Genomic DNA, 22,160 nt, shown 5'->3' with positions numbered 1-22,160 from the left:
TTTTACTTATTACTATATTCCCTCAGTTACTGCTTTTGAGTCCACTCAGGGGAAATTTTAAAAGTCTGTGCTCAAATCACCGTCTTTCTCAGGTTTCGTAAAAGTATTATTTAGGGGAAATTATTTTTTCAAAATGGTAAACTAATAGAAAATCTCTATGAGGTCACTGCGTTGCTTAACGATGGGAACATGTCACTTTCTTTCAAATAAGCATATAAAGTCACAGCACCAAAATCAAATGTCATTTTTTTTCTTAATGGGTTAAGTGCGCACTTAATGGGTTAAGTGTGATTTACCACGTGCAACTTCTTTGTTATTTGATACCTTGCTCTTTTTTTTATGTGGAATTGGTGCTGGTAGGTTATAATAGCCACCCCCGTGGGGATTTGAGGTTAAGTTTTACTTCTTAATCTATTCTGTGCTTGGTGGAACATTATTTTTTGAATTTTGTTTAAAAAAAAAAGACAGGAAAAGGAAATAACACTAGCTTTAGGTCAACTTGGAGCATTTTTTTTTTTTTTTTTTGCGGTACACGGGCCTCTCACTGCTGTGGCCCCTCCCGTTGCGGAGCACAGGCTCCGGACGCGCAGGCTCAGCGGCCATGGCTCACGGGCCCAGCCGCTCCGCGGCACGTGGGATCTTCCCGGACCGGGGCACGAACCCGTGTCCCCTGCATCGGCAGGCGGACTCTCAACCACTGCGCCACCAGGGAAGCCCCCAACTTGGAGCATTTTTAAGCAGTAAACATGTAGGTCAGTTACCAGGCGAAAAGACAAATAGGCTCTTCGTGGAATGAAGCTTAGAAATGACTTCCCTTTGAATGGTGCCCATGGTGTCCCCCTGGTTGCTTTCCCAAATAAAGTCAGAGGACCCACAGCCACTGCCCTTGGAATATGTAATTAGTTTGCACGGTTAAGTTTGGTGTACTCAAATAGGGGCCAGGTGTTCCAGCAGGAAAGTTCACGGAGCCTTGGTGTCTGGTATTACTGTTTGACTATCTATAACCTGGCTGTTTGGCTTCAGCAGTATCTACAATGGATGACAGGCTGGTGTGTGGACAACCCGAGTGGTGCCGAGATGCATTTATAAGAATCAGGGCGTCTGTGAGTCTGTTTGTGTTTTGTAAATAAGTTCATTTGTATCATTTTTAAAAATGTATTTACAAAAGCAAAACAGATCTCAAAAACAAGCTTAGGGTTACCAAAGGGGACACGTGGGCTGGGGAGAGGGATAAATTGGGAGCTTGGAATGAACATCTACACACACTATATATAAGACAGATAACCAACAAGGACCTATTGTGCAGCACAGGGAACTCTACTCAGTATTCTGTGATAACCTAAATGGGAAAAGAATCTGAAAAAGGATGGGTACATGTATATGTATAACTGAAACACTTGGCAGTACACCTGAACCTAACCCAACATTGTAAGTCAACTGCACTCCAGTGACATTAAAAAAGAAAAAAAAGAATCAGGGGGCACTGTGTGACGGATGTAGGCCTTTTATCTCCAAGATTACGTGGAGCTCTTCATGGGATAAAAGGATGGAGGATTCTAATTATAGAGTGACGGCAGCGGAGGAGAGAGCATATAAAATCCTGGTGTAAAAATATAATCTGCTTTTATAATATTGGAAGCATAATTCATTTGTTGATTCATTTTTCAAATATTTACTGAGAAGCTAGTATTTGTCGGGTGCTCTTCTAAGGATGATGAATAAAACAGAGAAAAGGCTCATATGTCATCTCTGCTCACTTGCGTATAACCCACTGGGGCATGAAGGGAATTACAGAAAGAGCATGAAGTCCTGTGATGGGGAAGTATGAGATCTACAGAAGGACATCGCTGGTGCATAGAAACGCAGAATCATGCAGTCAGAGGAGGCATTCCAGAGAAGTGACATTTATGACGCAGCCTGAGCAGTCCCAGGAGTGTAGCCAGCACAGTGGGGGAGGGGAGGTGGTACCCAGAGATGGGATGAAGGAGGAAGCTTCAGCCCTGAACATGAGCACGAAACTCACTGCCTTTGCTTCAGCTTCACGAAACACTCACATGTGACAATACACGTTTATTGAAAATATAAATCCTGAGGGATTTCCAGAACGTTAAGAAAAATGTAGTCCTGATAAAGGAATGAGGTCTCTTGTGAGGTCTGTGATATTCTGATGTTTGAAAAAGAATTTCTGATGTATTAGGTTGAATCATATGAAATCGCCGCTTGGGTGAATCGAAACTGCTCAGATACTGGAAGTTTCAAATGGTTCAGGGCCGTAGACACCTTCGTTGCTGAACTGGGGCGCTCAGCCTGGCCTGAGTTGGGTGGTACCATGGAATTGAGGGAGCCCTTCCCTTGGGGCTGTCCATCAACTCGGGATGAGTGTATGTCAGGCTGGCTTCTTGTCCAGAAGCAGGATGGACCACAGCTGAGTGTCCTGCACTGTTAGAACTGGATGGGGGCCTCCATACTCTGGTTGGTGCCCTCCTACTTCAGACCAGTCCAGGAGAGGCAGAGAGGCTCAGTGACTTGCCTGCTCTCTCTCGAGATCTGTGCAGCAAAGCCACAGTCAGGACCCCTTTTTCTCTGAGTCCTTTGCTTCCTTCTCTGTTCACAGACAACAGCCAGGAGGGGTCCAGGCTCATGTAGGCGTCTTGCATCGGAAAGTGTGCTCACGTGAGCCTCTGAAACAGTTTGGCCCGTTCAATGTCAGGGCTTCCGTTGCTTTTACTGCAAAAGAACCAGTGATAATTACAGGGCGACTAATGAGAAGGGCTTCAGATATCTTGTGGAGCTTTGCCTAGAAAGTCAGTGATCCCAGAGCCAATAATTTCCATTTCTAAAGCCTGTTAAGTTGGGTCTTGAATTATGTAATTTCTGTGTCTGTGTTTTTCTTCCAGAATATAAGGCACAATGTAAAAATAACATTTTGGAATGTTCTCCCTGAGGGAGGGATATGCTTAGTAAGGAGAAAAAAAAAAAAGAATGCTTTCTGTGCATTGGGGTCAACATAGTTTTTACGAAGGATGAGTGATGGGCTTCCCTTGGTTCTTGGGTTCTAGGGACACGGGGACCCAACATGATGTGGTCAGCCCATCTCATCTGTTTCTGGAGGTTTCCTCCTAACATTATCCTTCCGGGGACTTTTCTCTCCATCTCTCAGTTTAACCCCCAGGAAAGTATGTGATGTCCAACTGATATGTGATTGCCCACCTTAACGTCCTTTTATCATTTCCCGATGGTCAGTGAGTCCTTACGTGCAGCGTGTGTATCTGGTGGGACATAAAATAGTCTTGGGTGGAATATGGACACAGCCTCAAACCACATGCTGAGAAAGTCATTCTCGTTTGCGATCTTGGTCCATCTGGTTGAGTTAACGGGAATGCCCTTCTCTGTTGGATGCCAGCACATTCTTAAGACCTTTCCCATGAGCATCTCTCCCTTTAACGAAAAGAGAACAAGTCTTAGGCATAACCCATCGCCTCCTGAGGGCACCAGGACCGCTAGCGGAAAATTAAAGGCATGATCTGAAATTTATTTATCTGCACACTTAGCTTCTGTGCATGGCCAGTGATGCCTGTTGTCTACTCCAGTGGCATCAATTTTTTTGAAGAAATATATTTCCTATAAGACGAGTTGATTTAAGTAAGACCTTTTGAATATAGAATTACATAATTAGTGCAAAGACAAGGCAATCCTTATAAAGGGGGGGAAGAGGTCTGAAATACTGGTACCCTTGCCCTGGAGTTTCTAACCCCTGAACCCCAATTCCTCCCGACAGTGGTGGCAAGCCGAGGCATCCTGGAGAGCATCCAGAGGTTCTCCTCGCTGCCCACCTACCTCCCAGTGACCTACCACATCCACCACGCGGACGTGTCCTTCTTCCTGAAGGAAGCCAACCAGGACGTCATGAGAAACTCCAGTCTGCAGTCGCGCGTGGAGTCCTTTCTGGTTTACAGATCCAAGAGGTTCCCCGTCCTGAACGCCAGCTACGGGCCTTTCGCCATTGAGCAGGTGGTGCCCCAGGACTTGATGCTGCCCTCCAGCCCGTTCGGATTCACCAGCACGTTTTCCCTGAACTGGAAGCTGAAAGCGCACATCCTGCGGGACAAGGTCTCCCTGAGCCGGCCCCGCGTGCACGTGCTCTTCCACGTGGTGGGCAGGGACTGGGACGATGCCGGCCCCGCGCAGAGGCTGCCCTGCCTGCGGGTGTTCGCCTTCCGGGAGACCCGGGAGGTGAGGGGCAGCTGCCGGCTGCAGGGGGCCCTGGGGCTGTGCGTGGCGCAGCTGGAGCTCCCGGCCGGCTGGTTCGGGCCCCCCACGGTGGTGGCCGGGAGGAAGAAGTCGCCCGAGCCCCCCGAGGGCAGCCCCGTGGAGCTCTACTACGCCCTGCAGCCCGGGGACGAGCGCGGAGACTGTGCCAGGAGAGCCGGAGGGATGCGGACGGGCCGCAGCGACATCGATGAGTCGGGGCCTCCCTTGCAGAGGATCGGCAGTGTTTTTCTTCACCAGACCCCGAGCCGGCCGCCCCTGAGAGAGTTGCGTTTGGACAACCACGTGGCCGTGCAGTACGTGCCAAAGACGGTCAGGCAGGGAGATGTGCTGACGTTTCCCGTCTCCATCTCCAAAAACTCCACCGAGGACCGCTTCACACTGAGGTGAGTTCATTGGGAGTATCTCCCTGTAGCATCTCCAAGGTCAAAGGGCGCTTCTGGGAACCCTGTCTGTTTGATCCGGAGCGATGTGTTAGCGTTGTCCGGGGTAGAAGCATCCTTCCAGGTTTACAGGCTCCGTGTTCGCTGTCAAATCGAGAGACCAGCTGGATCTCTCCGCGTTGGCAGCTGGGCGGTGAAGACCTTCTTATTCCTAGGTTTTCCGGGCCATCCCAGAAAAGCCGGGAGGAGGCTGACGTCCTGCCTTTGCCCTGGCTCAGGCGGGTCTCAGCAGGTTTTAGGATAAATGGCTCACAGTTGAAATCAGCCTGCAAATGGGATGGAGACAGTTGTCGGGAAGGATAAGGGATGCAGCTGCGCCAACTCAAAATCTCCTCCAAACGTGTGAGTTCTAAGTGCGCTCTATGGTACCAACCGCAAAGTTACCATTTTGTTTCTCTCTGGAAATAGAGCTTACTGCTCAAAATACAAAAGAGCAAAAAGTGTGAAGGCTGTCCAGTAGAATTTGTCGAGTGTCTTCCATAAGACTATACCAAAGACGAGGCACTGAAAGTGAGTACGGTGAGCTTTGGGAAAAAGGATGCGTGCATTTTCTCTTTGGAATGTGGTACGGGAGGGAAGCGACTTGCCTTGGCTCCACTGGATTTTCATACCGGTTTTTTGGTTCGTTTGTTTTAAACACAGATGAGTCTGATGATAACAGCTATTGGTGTAAGTGTTGTTCGGTCACTAAATATGTCCTGACACTGCTGCATACTCCAGAAACTTGATCTGAAGCACCATCTAATCAAATTTGTTTGTGACCTCTGAACACAGGAGGGTTCGTGGACGTGGCACACATCTATATGTTGGTTTTTAAAGTTCATCCAGTAACGATCACCCTCTTGTCCCTCTTCCATTCTTTCTTTCTTTTTTTTTTTAAACTTCTTTCTGTGTTTGTTAAGGGGTGGGTGAGTTTAAGAAAGGAGTCATTCTTCTGCTTACACTTTGCACGTTTCAGTTTTGTTGATTGTGACCTAGTGCTGGGAATTCCCTTTTAATCTCAACTGAAGAAACAGAAACCAATAGACAGCATTGACCTCATGACTGAACTTGGCTGGTTGTTGGAAGGTAAAACCTTTGGCTGGGGTTGGAGGCGCATCTGGGGATTACGCACAGGGATTTAGGGCACATAAACACATCTGTGGGTCTGAGGCCTCATGATCTCCCCCTTCTGTTCTTCAGAAATCAGCCCTAGATCGAGCTGGTCGTGGGCCCTCGGGCTGGTGTGCTAGCCCTGTGCTTGGTTTTCTCGGGCTCAGCGCTCTTAAGTAATATTCTTCATGGAGATGGCTGTGTATATAGAGAAATATTTTGCTGATGGAAACTCAAGGTTCTGAATAAGGGGAAGTCACGTGATTTCATATTCCGACATTTTTTTCTGTTGGTCAACTACTGACGGTTGATTTCTTGGACCCTGGTTTACGAACCAGAATCTCTTAAAAGTTTTAACTCTCCAGGAGATGATATCCACGTCGGTTTTTTTGGGAATCGGTTATATATGTAGAATTAAATTTCACAAATAGCTGTGCAACCAGCCACAGTCCACTGCCCACTGAGCTGTTCCTCTGAGTCCTGAGGGCTGCCTTGTCATCGACAAGCTGTGACACGGAGAAACTTGCTCCTGGGCTACGTGATCTAAAGGATCCAAGTCGTTGCAGATTCAGAAAGAAGCACCTTTGAAGCGTCTAGATCAGGTGGCTCCACTTCCAAGTCAAAAGATTGGAAAATTTTGGATGTAAAGCCAAAGTGTATGTGTTCAGAGTCCATCAGTTAGAAAGGTGTTTAAAAAAATCAGTTTTCTAGTTAAGACAAGAGTAAATCGGTAAATATTTCATGAACGTGTGTTTAAGTTGGTAAAGTGGCACGCTTTCCGTCTTGTGAAAGGCTGGCATTAATAATGTGCCTGTTGAATACTTAACATGTTCTAATTGGGAATGAGTCTTATCTGTTTATGAAAACAGCTGACAGGGAAACCTGCATCTGGTAATGTCATTAGCCTTTAGCCGGAATTGTCATAATTGGAAAATAAGGAAACTGTGTATCTTTTTTAATGAAGCCCATTTGTGAGTATGGCTTCCAAATATTTAGAATTAGCAGGGGCCTGCTCTGTCTGGCCACCTGCTATAAATGACCCTGAAGGATCCAGCCAAGTATCTTTGGGTGCTTTCCTCAGGAAGGGTGACTTGTTTCTAGACTCGGCGGTGACAGTGCTAACGAGGTCCAGAGCCGGGCTAATGTTTTATAGATCAGCTGTCAGCAGGACTTCCCTCACCACTTAAGGATGGCCAGGGTGGAGGGGGGACCAAATTACCTGCCTCCAACAGGACTCCTGCTGCAGACAGTGTTTGACCACCTACTGCCACCTTCCTGTCATTTCTGCGCCTGTGATCTCTGGGTGACTCTGTGGCTACACACAGGGGCTCAGCTTCCATTCTGGGAAACAAGTTTTGTCGTGCAAATGATCCGTAAGGGCAATTTACGAAAACAGCTGGGAGGGTGCACGCGTGTGCATTGACCATCGCACAGAGGAAAACCAGGATGGGGCTGTTTGTCATCTTAGAAGTTCTGTTCTCTCCTGGAGCTCGAGTCTTCCAAAGCAGACCTCCACAAAGGAAGAAAAGCAAAATGCTTTTGTTCTTTAGACATCTAAGGATCCCTTTTAATTTCAGAGAATGTTTTCCTTCCAGTGGACAACAGAAGTATCCCACAGCACTTGTACCCTTTCTTGCATGTTCTCACCACCCCGTCTCCTTTCCTTCCCCGACAGAGAGCTAATGTCAGAAGCATCCTAGGTCTCCCATCACCTGATTACGTGTCCGGAGAATCAAAGGCCTCGAAAGCTCTTTCTTGCTCATCTTTCCCACCTATTTTTTGGTCGCTTCTTCCCACAGGAAGTCAGTTTCAAAGGAGTCTGGTTGTCAGATCTGAATGTGAAGCCAGATATTTGCATAGCATTAGCTTGGTTCCCTGATACTCCAGGAAATGCAGGTGGAAAGGTCCAGAAAAGAGGCCTGGCACTCAGATGCCTGGGTGCTTTTCTCAAAGTCAGAGATATGCTTAGATTGGTTAAATGATTGAATGAATGGGCATATTGTTAATTATTAACCAATACATATACTTTGCTGAAGTCTTTACAGTTTTACATGCTAAATACTCAAGAGTTTGTTAAGAATCTTGTGCCCAGACTGTGGTCAGACCTAAGACCATCTCCGAATAAGGCATTATTACCAAGTAGATATTCTTGCAAAGATAAAGAGTTGTAAACAAAAGAGAAAGAGAATAAAGTAAGAATATTGGACAAGGGGACAAAGTGGGCCTGGGGTTGGTAAGCCTCAAAAGATGTTCTTTGATGGTTTGGGAATCTCAACTGTTAGAAATAATATGTGGTGGTTTGAGGTGGTTTGGCCCTGAACTCGATTCACTTGAATGATGTAGCTTTTGAACCTGCCTTGGACCAGGAAAAGATCTCTTCTTATTCTATTTCAGGTGAACTATGCCCTGGTGTAGCCAATAATATTCTTAGCTGCAGGCCGTAAATCCCAGCCTGCTAATCTAAGAAAATAAATACACGAAAGGTTAGTTGGATGTATATTTTTGTATATTAATAAGGCACGGGGGCGCTAGCCTTGGCAATGCACAGGGTGGGAGGGGGAAGTTGCCCCTGCTGTAGATGCAATTAGCCTTCTTGCCCAGCACCCCTCCCCGGCCCGGCACAACGAATTCCTTCAGAAGTTCCTTCTGTTCTTACTATAATCAAAGGTGCAAAGACTCTTGGGAAGCTCCCAGTGGCTCACCTACCTACTTGCTGTCTGTGCCCGAGGTAGGGGAGGGAGCCGGTGTGGCTTCCAGAATGAGAGGTGGGCTCCTGGAGTCATCTTTCACTAAGAGCATATCCCGGGGAGGCAGTGTTTCCCTCCTGAGAAAACTGGGTGCTTTTAAGAAGAGGATGATGTTGGGTATCTCGAAACCCTGCACAGGTCCGTGACCTCTGTGCCTGGCACTGCGTCTCCGTTTGCCATCCGGTGGGAATTAAGGGAGTTGCTTCTGGAGCGGAATGGAGTGAGAGGCAGACGGAGAAAGGAGGCCATTCCCTCTCTTTTCAGTAAAGCTCCTGTTTGAGAATATATTCAGATTTACAAAAAAAGTTGTGAAATGAGTACAGGACAATGCCAAGCGCCTGGTGGCTAGTTTCCCCCTGTAATCAGCATCTTTCATTAGCATGGTTCATTTGTCACAATCAGTGACCCATATTATTATTAACTGAAGTCCACGCTCGTTCACATCCCCTTAGTCTTTGCCCGATGGCCCCTTTTTTGTTCCAGGCTCCCACCCAGGATATCATGTACATTTAGTCATCATGTCTGGAACTACGCTTGACTGTGACTAACTTCCCAGACTTGCTTTGTTTCTGTTGTCTTGATAGCTTTGAGACTTCCGGTTCAGACTTTTTGAAGAACGTCCCTCTGTTGGGATTATCTGATGTTTTCCTCGTGATGAGACCGAAGTAATGGGTTTGGGGGTAAAACAGCACAGAGATAAAGTGTTGTTTTTATTCGTCTGCCAACCACAAGAGTTTAAAATCATCCGCTCTATTCTCTTTCACTTTCCACTGAAGAAGCATTTATTGAGGAAGTCAGGAAATACACAGATGAGTAAAAAGGAGAGATGAGTCCTGTCTAAGGGACAGGAGCGTGAGACAGTAAGACCTGGCCCTGGGGGAGTGGAGAATATGTAGTGTTTTTTTTTTTTTTTAAATTTGATTTTTGTTTTGTATTGGAGTGTAGTTGGCTTGCGGTGTTGTGTTGGTTTCGGGTGTGCAGTGGGATGGCTCAGTTGTGCATATGCACGTGTCTGTTCTTTCTTGGATTCTTTTCCCATATGGGTTGTTGCAGAATATTGAGTGGAGTTCCCTGTACTGTACAGTAGGTCCTTGTTGATTATGTAGTGGTTTCATGGGCCAAAAAAAAAGGGATTTCAGGCAAAGAGGACAGCACAGGTAAAGGCACAAAGACATCAGGTGTATCTCTGTGCTCTTTTTTATTCCCCCATCATCTTGAAATAAAAGCCAATTGGGATTTTCAAGAACAAACAAACGAAAAATGCCATTTTCATTGCATTGTATCAAGAACGCGTACTCCCGCCCTGACTTAATCACTGTTGATGTGAAATCTGGTCGCTGGCCGGTGTGGTATTTCTCAGGTTTTTCGTCTGTAAAGTTGCTTTTCTCTGCACTCCCTATACTGTATTTTCCAGAAGGAAGTGGTGATCCACAGCTCACAATTACGGAACTACACTCTGCCTCGTTGTGGGTGGTATATTTACGTAAATTTTTTTGGAATCCTGCAGGTGAAATTTGCTTATTCTCCCTCACGTATTTATTTATTCAATCGTTCATTCATTTCAGTAAGGGCTTCTGGAAATTGACTTTACAGTTTGGGTTATAATTCAAAAGAGTAGACATTTCTCAGCCTTTAGCTATTGACATTTGGGTCAGATATTTTGTTGTGAGGGGCAGTCCGGTCTGTACATAGTAGGATGGTTAGCGACATCCCTGGCCTCAACCCACTGTATACACAACCCCGAATTTTGATGCCCCAAGATGGGTCCAGCTGTTTCCCAATGTCCCCTCGGGGATAAAATCGCCCCTGCAAGTGAAAAACTATGATCCTGGCTGTCGGGAAAAAACTCAGCTCTTACGCAGAGGGAGGCTCCCAGGTTAGAATGAAGGTAACACTGGGTAGGGTCCAGCTTTTCTGGAAAATCCCTTAAGTTGTACCTGCCACACGTTTTTACTTCCGCTTGAATGCGTGCTGCAGGAGGGCAGAAACTTCAGTCTGCTCACCGCCCTTTCCTCCTTTCTCATGCACTACCTGGCCCGCCCTGGACACCTGTCAACTACTGGGGGATCGAATGGCTGTCACTGGTGCCATGAGTCCACTCCATGTACCTTCTGTTAAGGGAGGGGCCAGAGAGCAGGTTCTTCTGTGAGACTTGAGGTGAGAGGGTTGGTCTATTTCAAGGCCATGTCATGTATACAAGATGACAAGGGTCGGGTGCAGCCGTATTAGGGTACTTGTGCTGTAAGAGGGACCCGGAGCTGAGATGAGCTGAGGCCACTGCTTCCAGTGGTGAGTGGTCCTAAGATCCTCTGGCCCCAGCACCGGTCTGGGGTGAAGCCTTGGTGTTAGTATTTTGTTTCGTAACAAAAATACCCATGAAGCTAAATGTCTGCACATGAGTTTCTTTAAATAATTCATCAGTCTGTTATTACAGTTCATATACCTTAAGGTAACGGAAATCTAAAGCTATACTGTGAACAGATTTTAAAAAATGGTTCTTCAGTCTTTTTCATGATCTCTTTTATTATTGTTGTTTTTAATTGATGTACAGTTGATTTACAGTATTGTGTCTGGTGTTAGTCTTTTTAAAAAGGTGTCCAAGAGATGCGGACATGCAGCTGGAGTTGGGTCCGTGTCATCCTTCTTGCTATCCTGGGCTATGCTTATTGAGTAGAATGGTCAAGTTAGAAATTTAACTATTTAAACCGCCTTCTCTCTCTGTCTCTCTCTCTCTCTCTCAGTCCCCTGTGCCCCCCACCCTGTATAATTGAGTCACACATAATTGCATGTATGTGCAAACTCCACTGTGTAACAATACACACAGCCTTTCTGTACACAACTTCACGGGCTTCACGCGTTTCAGGATGTTAATGCATAGTGACCTCCAACTCAAGAATCCCTCCATCACCTGACAGCTATGCTTCCTTTCTGGCGATACTTTTTTTGACCAAGGTCGACGGCTCTGATCCTCTTGGGGGAAAAGAAGAGAGGAGGAAGGTACCAACGGTGGCACCAGCTGTGCTCCCAGATTGGTACTGGGAAAGTTGCCTGAGGTTTCACTGAATCTCTTTCCCATGTTCTAGTGGGAGGCTTGTCTCATGAGCAAGAGAACTTGACTTTGGCCAACTTGGCAGGGCTGGGAGTTCTAGAAGATAATGGAAGGATTTCCTTCTTTTTCATGGCTGGATAATATTCCATTGTGTATGTACATCACATTTTCTTTATCCATTCATCCACTATGGACACTCAGGTTGTTTCCATGTCTTGACTATCGCGAACGATGCTGCAGTGAACAGGGGAGCACCTCTTCGACGCAGTGATTTCTATTTTCTCTGCAACAACATGGATGAACCTCAAGGGCATGGTGTTCAGTGAGGTCAGTCAGAGAAAGACAGATTCTGGATACTATCGCTTATACGTGGAGCCTAACAAAAGCTCGCAGATACAGAGAATAGGTGGATGGCTGCCAGAGGCTTGAGGGGAGGGGGAAAAGGGAAGATGTTGATCCAAGGGTACCAACTTGCAGTTTTAAGATGAAGAGGTTCTGGGGATCGAAGTCTGGCCACCAAAGCTCTCTGGGATCTTCTTTGGCTATACCAGCTTCTGCTCATCGCTGTTTATACTCTGTAACCTTGAGCTGACCTTCATCTCTGTGTAAGGACCTTATCACATCCGCTGCATGGTAGACCCGCCTGACAGTCTCCTTTTCAACCAGACTGAAAGCCACTGGAGGGAAAGGGCTGGGTTCACTAGTGTATCACGGCGGTACCCGGCTGATTGCTCTGACGGCTGCTGTGAATGTGGGTCTGCAGATCTGGGTGAGCAAAGGTAGATACGTGTTGGGTGAGAGCACTCAGCCATTTGAGAGTGTTACGGCCTCTCCCTGCCCCCAGTCACGTTTCTGTGTTCTGGGGTGGAAAGGAGTGGGGAGATGGTAGAGGTTTCTACAAGGCCAGGTGGGGAGGAGTTGGGGATGGGTTTCGTCTTTAGTGTCATCTGTTCATTCACTGGTATCCATGGAGATTCCATTTCCAGGGTGGTCTTTGGTTGGCTGGCCACAGAGGCTGTTGAGGGAATATCTTCATATCCTTCTCCCAGCACCTTCAGATGTGATTTCTCTGTATCTCTTCTGGGTTACTCGTGGGAACTCAGGTGTGATGTGCTGGGTCCAGGAAGTTTGGGGAGATAGCTGGATATAATAATAATGGTAATTATAATAGGCAGCAGTCATTAAGTATCTATTTGTGTCTGGCACTGTTCTCAGTGCTTAAAATATTTTTCACACATTGAATCCTCAGAACAACCCCACGAAGTAGGTGCTTTCATCACCTATGTTTTCCAGAACTGGGCACAGAAACACAAGAGGTGACTAACTTGACAGACGCCCTAGAGCTCATAACATGTTTACTTTGAGGTCCGGAGAACTCGCCCTCGCTGACCTATATCCCAGAAACCATGTTTTGGAAAATCCCTCTTCGTCAATGCGAGGCGGGAAGGTAGACACCGATACTCCTAAATCTCATTCTTTTTAAAAGCACTTAAGGGAATGAATTACCTGAAACATTTCCCTCATTGAGGAGACGTTTCTTGAGTGTGAAGCTTGGTGCCGGGGATGTAACAGCAAATACGAGACACGGACCCAGCCCTGTACTGAGTAGTCGGTGCTGTGAGAGAGACCAGGGGGTCTGTTTGGCAGGATAAGATGCCAACTTAAGACAGTGCTTTGGAGCATAGACAGTTGAAGGTGTGTCCACTGTCATGAGCATCTGTCAGGCTTACCAGTCACTGCAGTGTAAAGAGCTCCGAAGGATGCCAGGGGATTATTGTGGGCCCTTCCGGGCACTTCAGACGCTGATAATTATCACGAGGAATGGCAATTTCAGATCCAGGGGGCACACCTCTTGGAGACCACATGGGTTTATGAGGAAGAGCGCAGGGCTGGAGCCAGGGCCACGGGCACCCATCTTGGCATCCTCACTGCCTGCGCACCCTTGGGAAGGTCATCGAAGGTCACTGAGCCTCAGTCTCTGGGCTCTTAGCTTTCCGGTGTTGATGGTGTAAAGGAAAGACGACAGGTGAGCCGGTTGCGTGGCCTCAGATCAGGCATTTAGGAAATAACCAGTCACCCAAGGGACGCATCAGGTATCAGCTGAAATGCAGACAGATGACCTCAGGTCACTTCACGCTGAGCAGTGTCCATTCATTCTGAAAGAGGGCCGTGTTAACACAAGGCGCGGGTCGCCTCCGACGTAAACGATGAAGAAGAAACAGACGAAGGAGCATGTTCAAAGCTGCTGAAGAGGCATTTCCCTGGGTCACTTAGGAAAGCGACTGACTCAGCACCTACTGGTAGGAGACAGGAGAGCGGACCCAGGTGTCAGAATTCTGTCTCCTGCATTCTGAAGGTATGCAAGTCAATTGATTTTAAAAAATCCAGCAGAAATCATTCCGGCATCAACACACAAAGGCCTGGGGAAGGCATCAGCTCAAGAGTAAGATAGAGATCGGCTGAGTGATGTAGGTGCAAAAACCAACGTGGTGCATCTGAGCACAAGTGTGCATCTGAGCACAAGTGTGCATCTGACCACAAGTGTGCAGTTTCCCCTCCTTCAGAGCCTCTTTGAAAGAGAGATGACACCTGAACGTGGCTTATATACTTGGATTCTCTTCCCCACCTCTTGCCCCTTGAACCTGGTGTGTTGCTTTCCAAGTAGAATATAGCAGAAGTGAGGATCTGGAACTTCTGAGGCTAGACACTCTAAGAAGCTGTGACTTTCCACCTAGGTCTCCGGGAACACTTGCTCTTAGAGCCCAGAGCCGCCTGTAAGAAGTCCAGCTCGTCTTCTGGGAGATCCCATGAGAAGCTCTGAAGCTCCATGGAGAGAGGGGGGACCTGGTGATCCCCATCTTCTAGCCATTCCTGTCCAGGCCCCAGACATGCGTGAAGCTGTCTTGGCCGCTGTAGGTCAGCTAGCCGACAACTTGGTACCACCAGGGGACCGCACCAATTCCAGGTGGAGCAGACACATCTCACGGCTGAGCCCTGTGCAAATTCCTGGTACATAAAAAGTGATGTATAACAACATGGTGGTGTTCTAAAGCACTGAGTTTTAGGGTAGTTTGTTAGCTGCAGTAGTAAGTAATTAGCGGTCAGAGAGAATTTCGCCCGTAAGCTCTGCTTGCGAAAGGGCAGAGGTGATGCCCTGCGGCTGCTTGCTCTGCAGTTTACAGCTCACCCTTCTGCTCTGCTGTGACTCTCAGTAGGTCCACCTCTGTAACCTGCATTTCCCAGATGCCCTACACTGCCCAGATCTGGCTTCTGATGGCTTCGGCCAGTGGGACCCAGTGGCAGGAATCCTGTGGCCAGGAAGATGGGAGAAGTCGGCATAGTTTTCTGTCTTGCTCCCCGGTCCCTGCTCAGGCCAGAAAGCTCGTCCGTCTGTGATTGCAGCTCCCGCCAGGCAGCCTGTGCCACGGCTCCAAATCCTACAGGGAGACTTTGCCGATGGCCTCTTATGATGCCCCCTCCTTGCTTTGCCCTTCTGACGCGAGGAGAAAAGACTTCTGCAGTTATTTATATCAGGGCTGCATCACCATCTACTTGTTCTGCCAGCAATTTCAGCCCCTCTGTAACTAGTCCTCTGTATTAAAGCCCTTCTGGTCAGTTATCTGCTGTGGTTTCTGTTCCCTGACTTGACCCTGTGGGTGTAGCTGTTTGAAAAGATAATTTTTATGAAAGCAGAGTATCTTTTCCCATCAACTCCATATTGTACCAGAAGCAGAGACAATCATGAAGGTTTGTCAAGTTGTGTCAACCCCAGCTGGGAGCAAAGGCAGAAGGGTCGTAAGCAATGCAGAAATGCATTTGCCCAAACAGAAAACATCATAAATATGATAACAGCTTTGGAAGGAGCCAGAGGCAGAAGAAAGAACACAGAGAGGCAAGATAATAGTTTTTCCTCTTCAGGCTGTGAGCTCCTTATGCAAATGTGAAAACTCAGCGTTCGCATTTCTTTTCTGTTCTCGTTTTGGGCAGTGGAAGGACTGTTGATGACAAAAGAGATCATCCAGGGCTGCTTGTCTTTATCAAAAGCAAGGATCCCAGACCCGGAGATGAATCGGAGGTGTAATCTGAAGCCCAGGGTTATTCCAAGCAGATGGAAGAAATACAAGACTGACCCTCTCTCCCTTTCCGTTTTCCCATCTCAACACACAAAGCGTTGAGTGGACGCAGGCACAGAGCATCTGAAAAACTGCATAAAGGGGGAACAGGTCCTCATTCCATCCATCAGAGCCCTGCCTGAACTCTCCTCCTCTCTCCGTGACCCCAGGCTGTTGAAAACCCAGGTGTTGGTGTATATTTTGTAAGATAATGCATGTTGAGTAGAACTCATCCATGTTCTGTCCACACAGATGGAAGGCCTGGGTGTGGATCAGAGTCGTCCAAGTGGGGCATGAATCAGATTACAAGAGAAATGGCGGTCCATCTGTGTAGACAGATTGCAGAAGGGAAGGGAAGAAGGAAGGAAGGAAGGGAAGGAGGAAGGAAGGGAAGAAGGGAGGGAAGGAGGGAGGGAGGGAGGAAGGAAATACAACGCTATAAGAGAGAGGAAGAATTTATTTGGGAAGAAGCATAAACCAAAAGTAATTCTTGGGCTTCCCTGGTGGCGCAGTGGTTGGGAGTCCGCCTGCCGATGCAGGGGACGCGGGATCGTGCCCCGGTCCGGGAAGATCCCACGTGCCGCGGAGCGGCTGGGCCCGTGAGCCATGGCCGCTGAGCCTGCGCGTCCGGAGCCTGTGCTCCGCAACGGGAGAGGCCACAACAGTGAGAGGCCCGCGTACCGCAAAAACAAAAACAAAAACAAACAAAAGTAATTCTTTTCTGTGAGTTTTAAATGGGTCGAAAAAATTATTAAAAGAACATGAACTTAATAAATGAAGAGTTAAAATATAAAAAGGAAGTAATGACAAAGATAATAAGGTAGACCAAAGAGCTAATACAGGAATTGAAGATCCAGACTGTGCAAAATAGAAATTAAAAACAAGGAACGAATAGACATAGTTTAAAGAGGGATTACTGGCATGTATAGAAAAGATGGAGATAATCTTGGTGAGTGCTGGGGAAATGCAAAGATTAAAAAAATTGGGTGGCTTCCCTGGTGGTTCAGTGGTTAAGAACCCATGTGCCAACGCAGGGGACATGGGTTCGAGCCCTGGTCCAGGAAGATCCCACATGCTGCAGAACAACTAAGTCCATGTGCCACAACTACTGAGCCTGCGAGCCACAACTATTGAAGCCCGCGTGCCTAGAGCCTGTGCTCCGCAGCAAGAGAAGCCACTGCAATGAGAAGCCTGCGCACCGCAACGAAGAGTAGCCCCTGCTTGTCGCAACTAGAGAAAGCCCGCGTGCAGCAAACGAAGACCCAACGCAGCCAAAAATAAATAAATAAATTTATATAAAGGAAAGAATTTGGAAGAAAAGAAGAAAGTTAATCCAATATAAGGATGATTAATGTCCTAGAGCTAAGAATTCCACAAAATGAACCAAAAAATTTATTCAGAAATACATTTTTTCCTAAAACTAAGGACTAGTTAAATCTGTGTTACAGGAAAAAATGAGCAACGAAAATCGATGCCGAGACATATCCTAATTACGAAATTTCAGTCATATTGCTAATTAGCTAATCATTCAGGTAGAACAATTATTCACAAAAAACTGAAGAAATAGGATATGCCATGTTCAGAGATAGAAGGGTGTACAGTTCCCCCCATATTTATCTGTAGAGTCAATGCAATTCCAATCCAATGCAAATCAACTTCTTGACAAGTTGATTTTTTTTTTTTTTTCGATATGCGGGCCTCTCACTGTTGTGGCCTCTCCCGCTGCAGAGCACAGGCTCCGGACACGCAGGCTCAGCGGCCATGGCTCATGGGCGCAGCCACTCCGCAGCATGTGGGATCTTCCCCGACCGGGGCACGAACCCGTGTCCCCTGCATTGGCAGGCAGACTCTCAACCACTGCGCCACCAGGGAAGCCCCGACAAGTTGAGTTTTAAATTTATATGAAGATAAAACGGTCAAGAATAGATGGAACACTAAAGAGTAGAAAAATACAGATGGATTATTTGAAAGTCATAGATATTCAAACAGTGTGATAGTGGAACACAATAGGTATATAGAATAATGAACAGAAAAAGGAGATTTTGTGTAAGGGAACTACAACTGCAGATCAGTGAGAAGGGATGTATTTTTCAGAAATGGCACTGAGACATTGATTATCCAAATGAGAAAAAAAGGAATCAGATCTCTTAGACATCAATTTCAGCTCAATTTGGTATTCAAAGGAAAAAAAGAAATCAGTGCAGAAGAACATACTAAAGGATATCTTTACAAGCTCTGGAGGAAAGGGTTTCTTTAAACAAGACACCAAAACACTGACCACAAAGGAAAAATGAATACAGTTGACTATATTTTAAAAGAAGTACTTTTTTATATCAAAAACCATAATTTGGGGGAAGGTATTTATAACACATCAAGACCAACAAAGATTTAGGATGCAGGATATATAAAGAATATGCCTGTAATTCATTAAGAAAAATAACCAGAAAGAAAAATGGGCACAAAATATGAGCAGGGCTCCCCTGGTGGCGCAGCGGTTGAGAGTCCGCCTGCTGACGCAGGGGACGCGGATTCGTGCCCCGGTCCGGGAAGATCCCACATGCTGCGGAGCGGCTGGGCGCGTGAGCCATGGCCACTGAGCCTGTGCGTCCGGAACCTGTGCTCCGCAACGGGAGAGGCCACAGCAGTGAGAGGCCCGCGGACCGCAAAAAAAAAACAAAACAATAAAAAAAAACTGTATATATATATATATATATATATATATATATATATATGTATATGAACAGACATTTCACAGAAGAAAAAACACAAAGTAGCCAATAAATAGAAAAGATACTCCATCTCATTAGAAATCAGAGAAGAACAAATTAAAACTACTATACATTTCAATTTCATATCCACCAGGTTGCCAGAAGTCAGGCAGCCTGATAATAGCACAAGTTATAGAGAATGCGGAACAAAGGAAACCTTCATTTATTCCTGGTGGGCAGAATTGGTGCTGCCTTTTTAGGAAATACACCCAGCAATGTCGAAGATACGCATGCACTATGACCCGAAATGTCCACTTCTAAAGTCTAGAATCTAGAGAAACTCTTGTATTTGTTTACCAGAAGGCATACATAAATATTCATAGCAGTGCTGTTTTAATAGCAAAAAACTGGAAATGTCCCAAATGACCGTTGAGAGGATAATGGATAAATAAATGTTGACATATTCCTACAGTGGAATCCTATACATTCATGAAAATGATTCAATTACATCCCTGTGGGTAATCTCTGATATAAAATATTTAATTGAAAGATTCAGAAAAATACATTTATGCAAAGATTAAAAATTAGGCATACATTAACAACAAAGTATTCACGGTTGATAGATATATACATTCATTTAGGTAAAACTGTAAAAAATGACAAGGAGATGAACACAAAATTTAGAATAATAGGTCTCAGTGGGGAGAATGAGGACATTAATGGGGAGAAACATGCAGGGGGCTTCAAAGATACTGGGTATATTCTAGTTCGTAACCTGGGCGCTAGTACAAGAGTGTTTACTGTTGTGTTTTGAACTGTTCATTTGTGATATATATTCTTTTCTTTATACTACATATATCTAATTTCAGTTAATACTTTATATATACTTATGTACGTGTGTGTGTATGTGAGTGATACGTGCCAGATTTCAAAATGCTTTGTAAGGAAAAAGCGAGTCACTTGTCATTTACCAGGGGAAGAAATTCAGGCTGTTTGTAGACTTTTCCGCAGTAACGTTCCACGCTGTTCAATGCAGAAGGTAATAGAGCGATGTCTGCAGATCACTGAAGTGCTCATTAAAGGGATAGTGGTTATTTTATATTAGCATAACACTATTCACAGAAAACTATATAGCTTTTGTGATATGAAAGTTTTCCAAAACATTAGGTGAGAAAAGTGAGGGCAAAAGAAGGGATAGTGTAGATGGATAGAAAGGCAGATAGATAGATGATGATGATGATGATGAAGATAGGTAGGTAGGTAGATAGATAGATAGATAGATAGATAGAGAGGATGGATGGATGGATGGATGGATGGTTGGATGGATGGAAGGATGGATAGGTAGGTAGGTAGATACACAGATACAAAGATACATGGATAAGTGCTTACCTGGATGGGTGGATGGGTGGATGACTGACGGCTGTCGATACATAGATACATAGATATTGGTAGGTCTTCCTTAACTATTGCATCTCAAGCAGGGTCCCTCCCTTCCCGCCATCATCTTGCTTTAATATGTTCTTTACTAGAACTTACCACTGCCTGGAATTCAGCTGTTTGGGTCATTGTGCTTTGACGGTTGGGTCTCCTCCCTCTGTGAGCTCCACGTGAGCAGATCTCTTTCCTTTCTCGCGCATGCTCAAAACCCCAGTGCAGTGTCTGACACGTAGTCGATCCCCACATGTCTCTGGGGATCGAGTGCTTTGATTAATATAAAGCCAAAGACCATGATGAATTTAAAAGCGCTAAAAGATTCTCTGTGTGTTGGTAGAGCCCAGCTTTGCTGATGTGGAAACGGGATGACCTTTTGCCTCTGGTCCTGCATCTCAGACTCTGTGGTTAAGTTTTTCCCAGCTCTTATCCTAAGGCCGGGTTTCTCAACCCCAGCACCACTGACTGGACTGGATACTTCTTTGCCGTGTCTCTGTGTGGGGCGTGAGGAGGGGGGCAGTGCTCTAAGACTTGTAGGGTTTCGAGGGGCATCCCTGGCCTCTACCAACTGGTAGCCCTCCTCCTCCTTCAGTTGTGACCTGTAGATGTCTCCAGCCATTGCCTCCTCCTTCAGTTGTGACCTGTAGATGTCTCCAGCCATTGCCAAATGTCTCCTCAGGGTCCAGATCGTCCTTGGTTGAGGCCATTATTATTATCCTAAGGAAACTTTTCCTTCTTATTTATCATGGAATGGCATATTAGTTGAATTCCAGACCGCCTTTCTCACCTGCACAGTAATCTTCAAAGAAGTTTATAGCCATCCTCTCACTGATTCTTTGACTCGTCAGGATTTACATGCTTCTGCCATGATCACCTGGTGTTTTCTAGGCATTTCTCGTTACTTACTGGTAGACAGTCTCATTTGGCTCTGAAGAGGAGTATATTACCACTTTCTAGATACTGTTGAAAGAAAACAAAAGAAGCAGAGGAAACTGTTTGTTGAGGGCCAAGACTTCCATGCTAAAAGCAACCAGAATATAAGAGAGTAATAGTGATTGTGGTATCATAAGGTCCAGCACCACCTTCTATGTGGAAAATTCCCCCAGAATGGATGGGGTTTAGGATTACAATGTAACGTAAATGTGGAGTTAAGACTTCAGTCTGGGAGTATCTTTTAAACCAAGAATTAATCAAACAAGAGAATCGCTGTGCTGCTAGAGACATGATTTGTTGGGAAAAGATGTCTGAAAATCGGGTGGCTTTGGTGAAACTGAATACACGTTCTCAGAAGAAAAAGCTGCTGACATTCTCTACCTAAGTAAAATCAAAGTGCATGAAAAGCCGCCTTTTCTTAAGGCGGATCTATCCATTTTCTTCGCCAGAAGGGACAACCCATGGCCGGGCTGCCTGGATTGCCAACATGCTGCTCAGAAAATGTGTCCTTTCCAAAGCTGATTTCAATTCCTTGATGCCTTCAAAATTAGCACCTGATGCCCTTTTCCATTGGTTTGAGGAAGATTTATTTTAATTCTGCTTTTCAGACTCCTGACTGTATTAACAGCAAAGAAGACTCGGGGGGGCTTATCTTTCAGACAAGTACAAATGGAGAGGATCTCGGATGCACAGAGTTGAGGCTTCCCCTGTCATCCGCTGTCTGCCGGCAGGAGTTTTCTCTGTGCTGGGCTGATCGGGTAGGTCTTTTCTCCTTACAGACCTGTGTCACCTTGGAAAAGGGGCAAAATCCATTGTTTACAGTAGGTTCCCTCATTTTAGGTAAGTTTCATCTTAGGGAAGGAACTGGCCTATTTCTGCTCTGTTGAGCCTTTGAATCAGAAACTTAAGGAATTCTCAGACTGGAAAAGAGCAAAGGTTTGATATTGGTTTTTGCGGGAGAAATAGGACATTGCCTCTTGGCATCGTCAGAGGCTGGGAACAGTCAGATCCTAAAAATGCAGACTTAGAAGCTGTCAGGTGTTTACTCCTTGCCTCTTGCAGGGATACCAGCATAATTCCAATACCAGGTGGCCTGGACTGAATGAGTCCAGGCTTTTTCTCGGTCCAGGGTCTTTGGTTTCTTTAAAGTTTTTTTTAAAGAGATACTAATTTATTTTTTATTTTGTGCCCGCACTGCACGGCTTGTGGGATCTTAGTTCCCCGACCAGGGGTCAAGCCTGTGCCCCCTGCAGTGGAAGCTCAGAGTCCTGACCACTGGACGGCCAGGGAAGTCCCATCTTTAGATCCCTTTTAAGCAGCAGTGCTTATATACGACCAGAGGAAACAGACATTATTTTTTTCAAAATTTAAAACCG

General features: G+C 45.9%; 1 protein-coding gene across 1 annotated transcript in view; it reads left to right on the top strand.

The window, feature by feature from the left end:
• The window catches only part of TMEM132D (transmembrane protein 132D), a 645,590-nt gene that overhangs the window by 171,138 nt on the left and 452,292 nt on the right, over positions 1 to 22,160 (top strand). Inside the window, exon 2 of the mRNA XM_079941954.1 lies at positions 3,779 to 4,655. Within this exon, the coding sequence (XP_079798080.1) occupies positions 3,779 to 4,655 (877 nt within the window). The remainder of the gene's footprint in view (positions 1 to 3,778; positions 4,656 to 22,160) is intronic.

Source organism: Stenella coeruleoalba (genome assembly GCF_951394435.1).
Source record: "Stenella coeruleoalba genome assembly, chromosome: 14".
Taxonomy (NCBI): domain Eukaryota; kingdom Metazoa; phylum Chordata; class Mammalia; order Artiodactyla; family Delphinidae; genus Stenella; species Stenella coeruleoalba.
The sequence above is the reverse complement of the archived record's forward strand: the minus strand, read 5'-3'. Positions and strand labels throughout refer to the sequence as shown.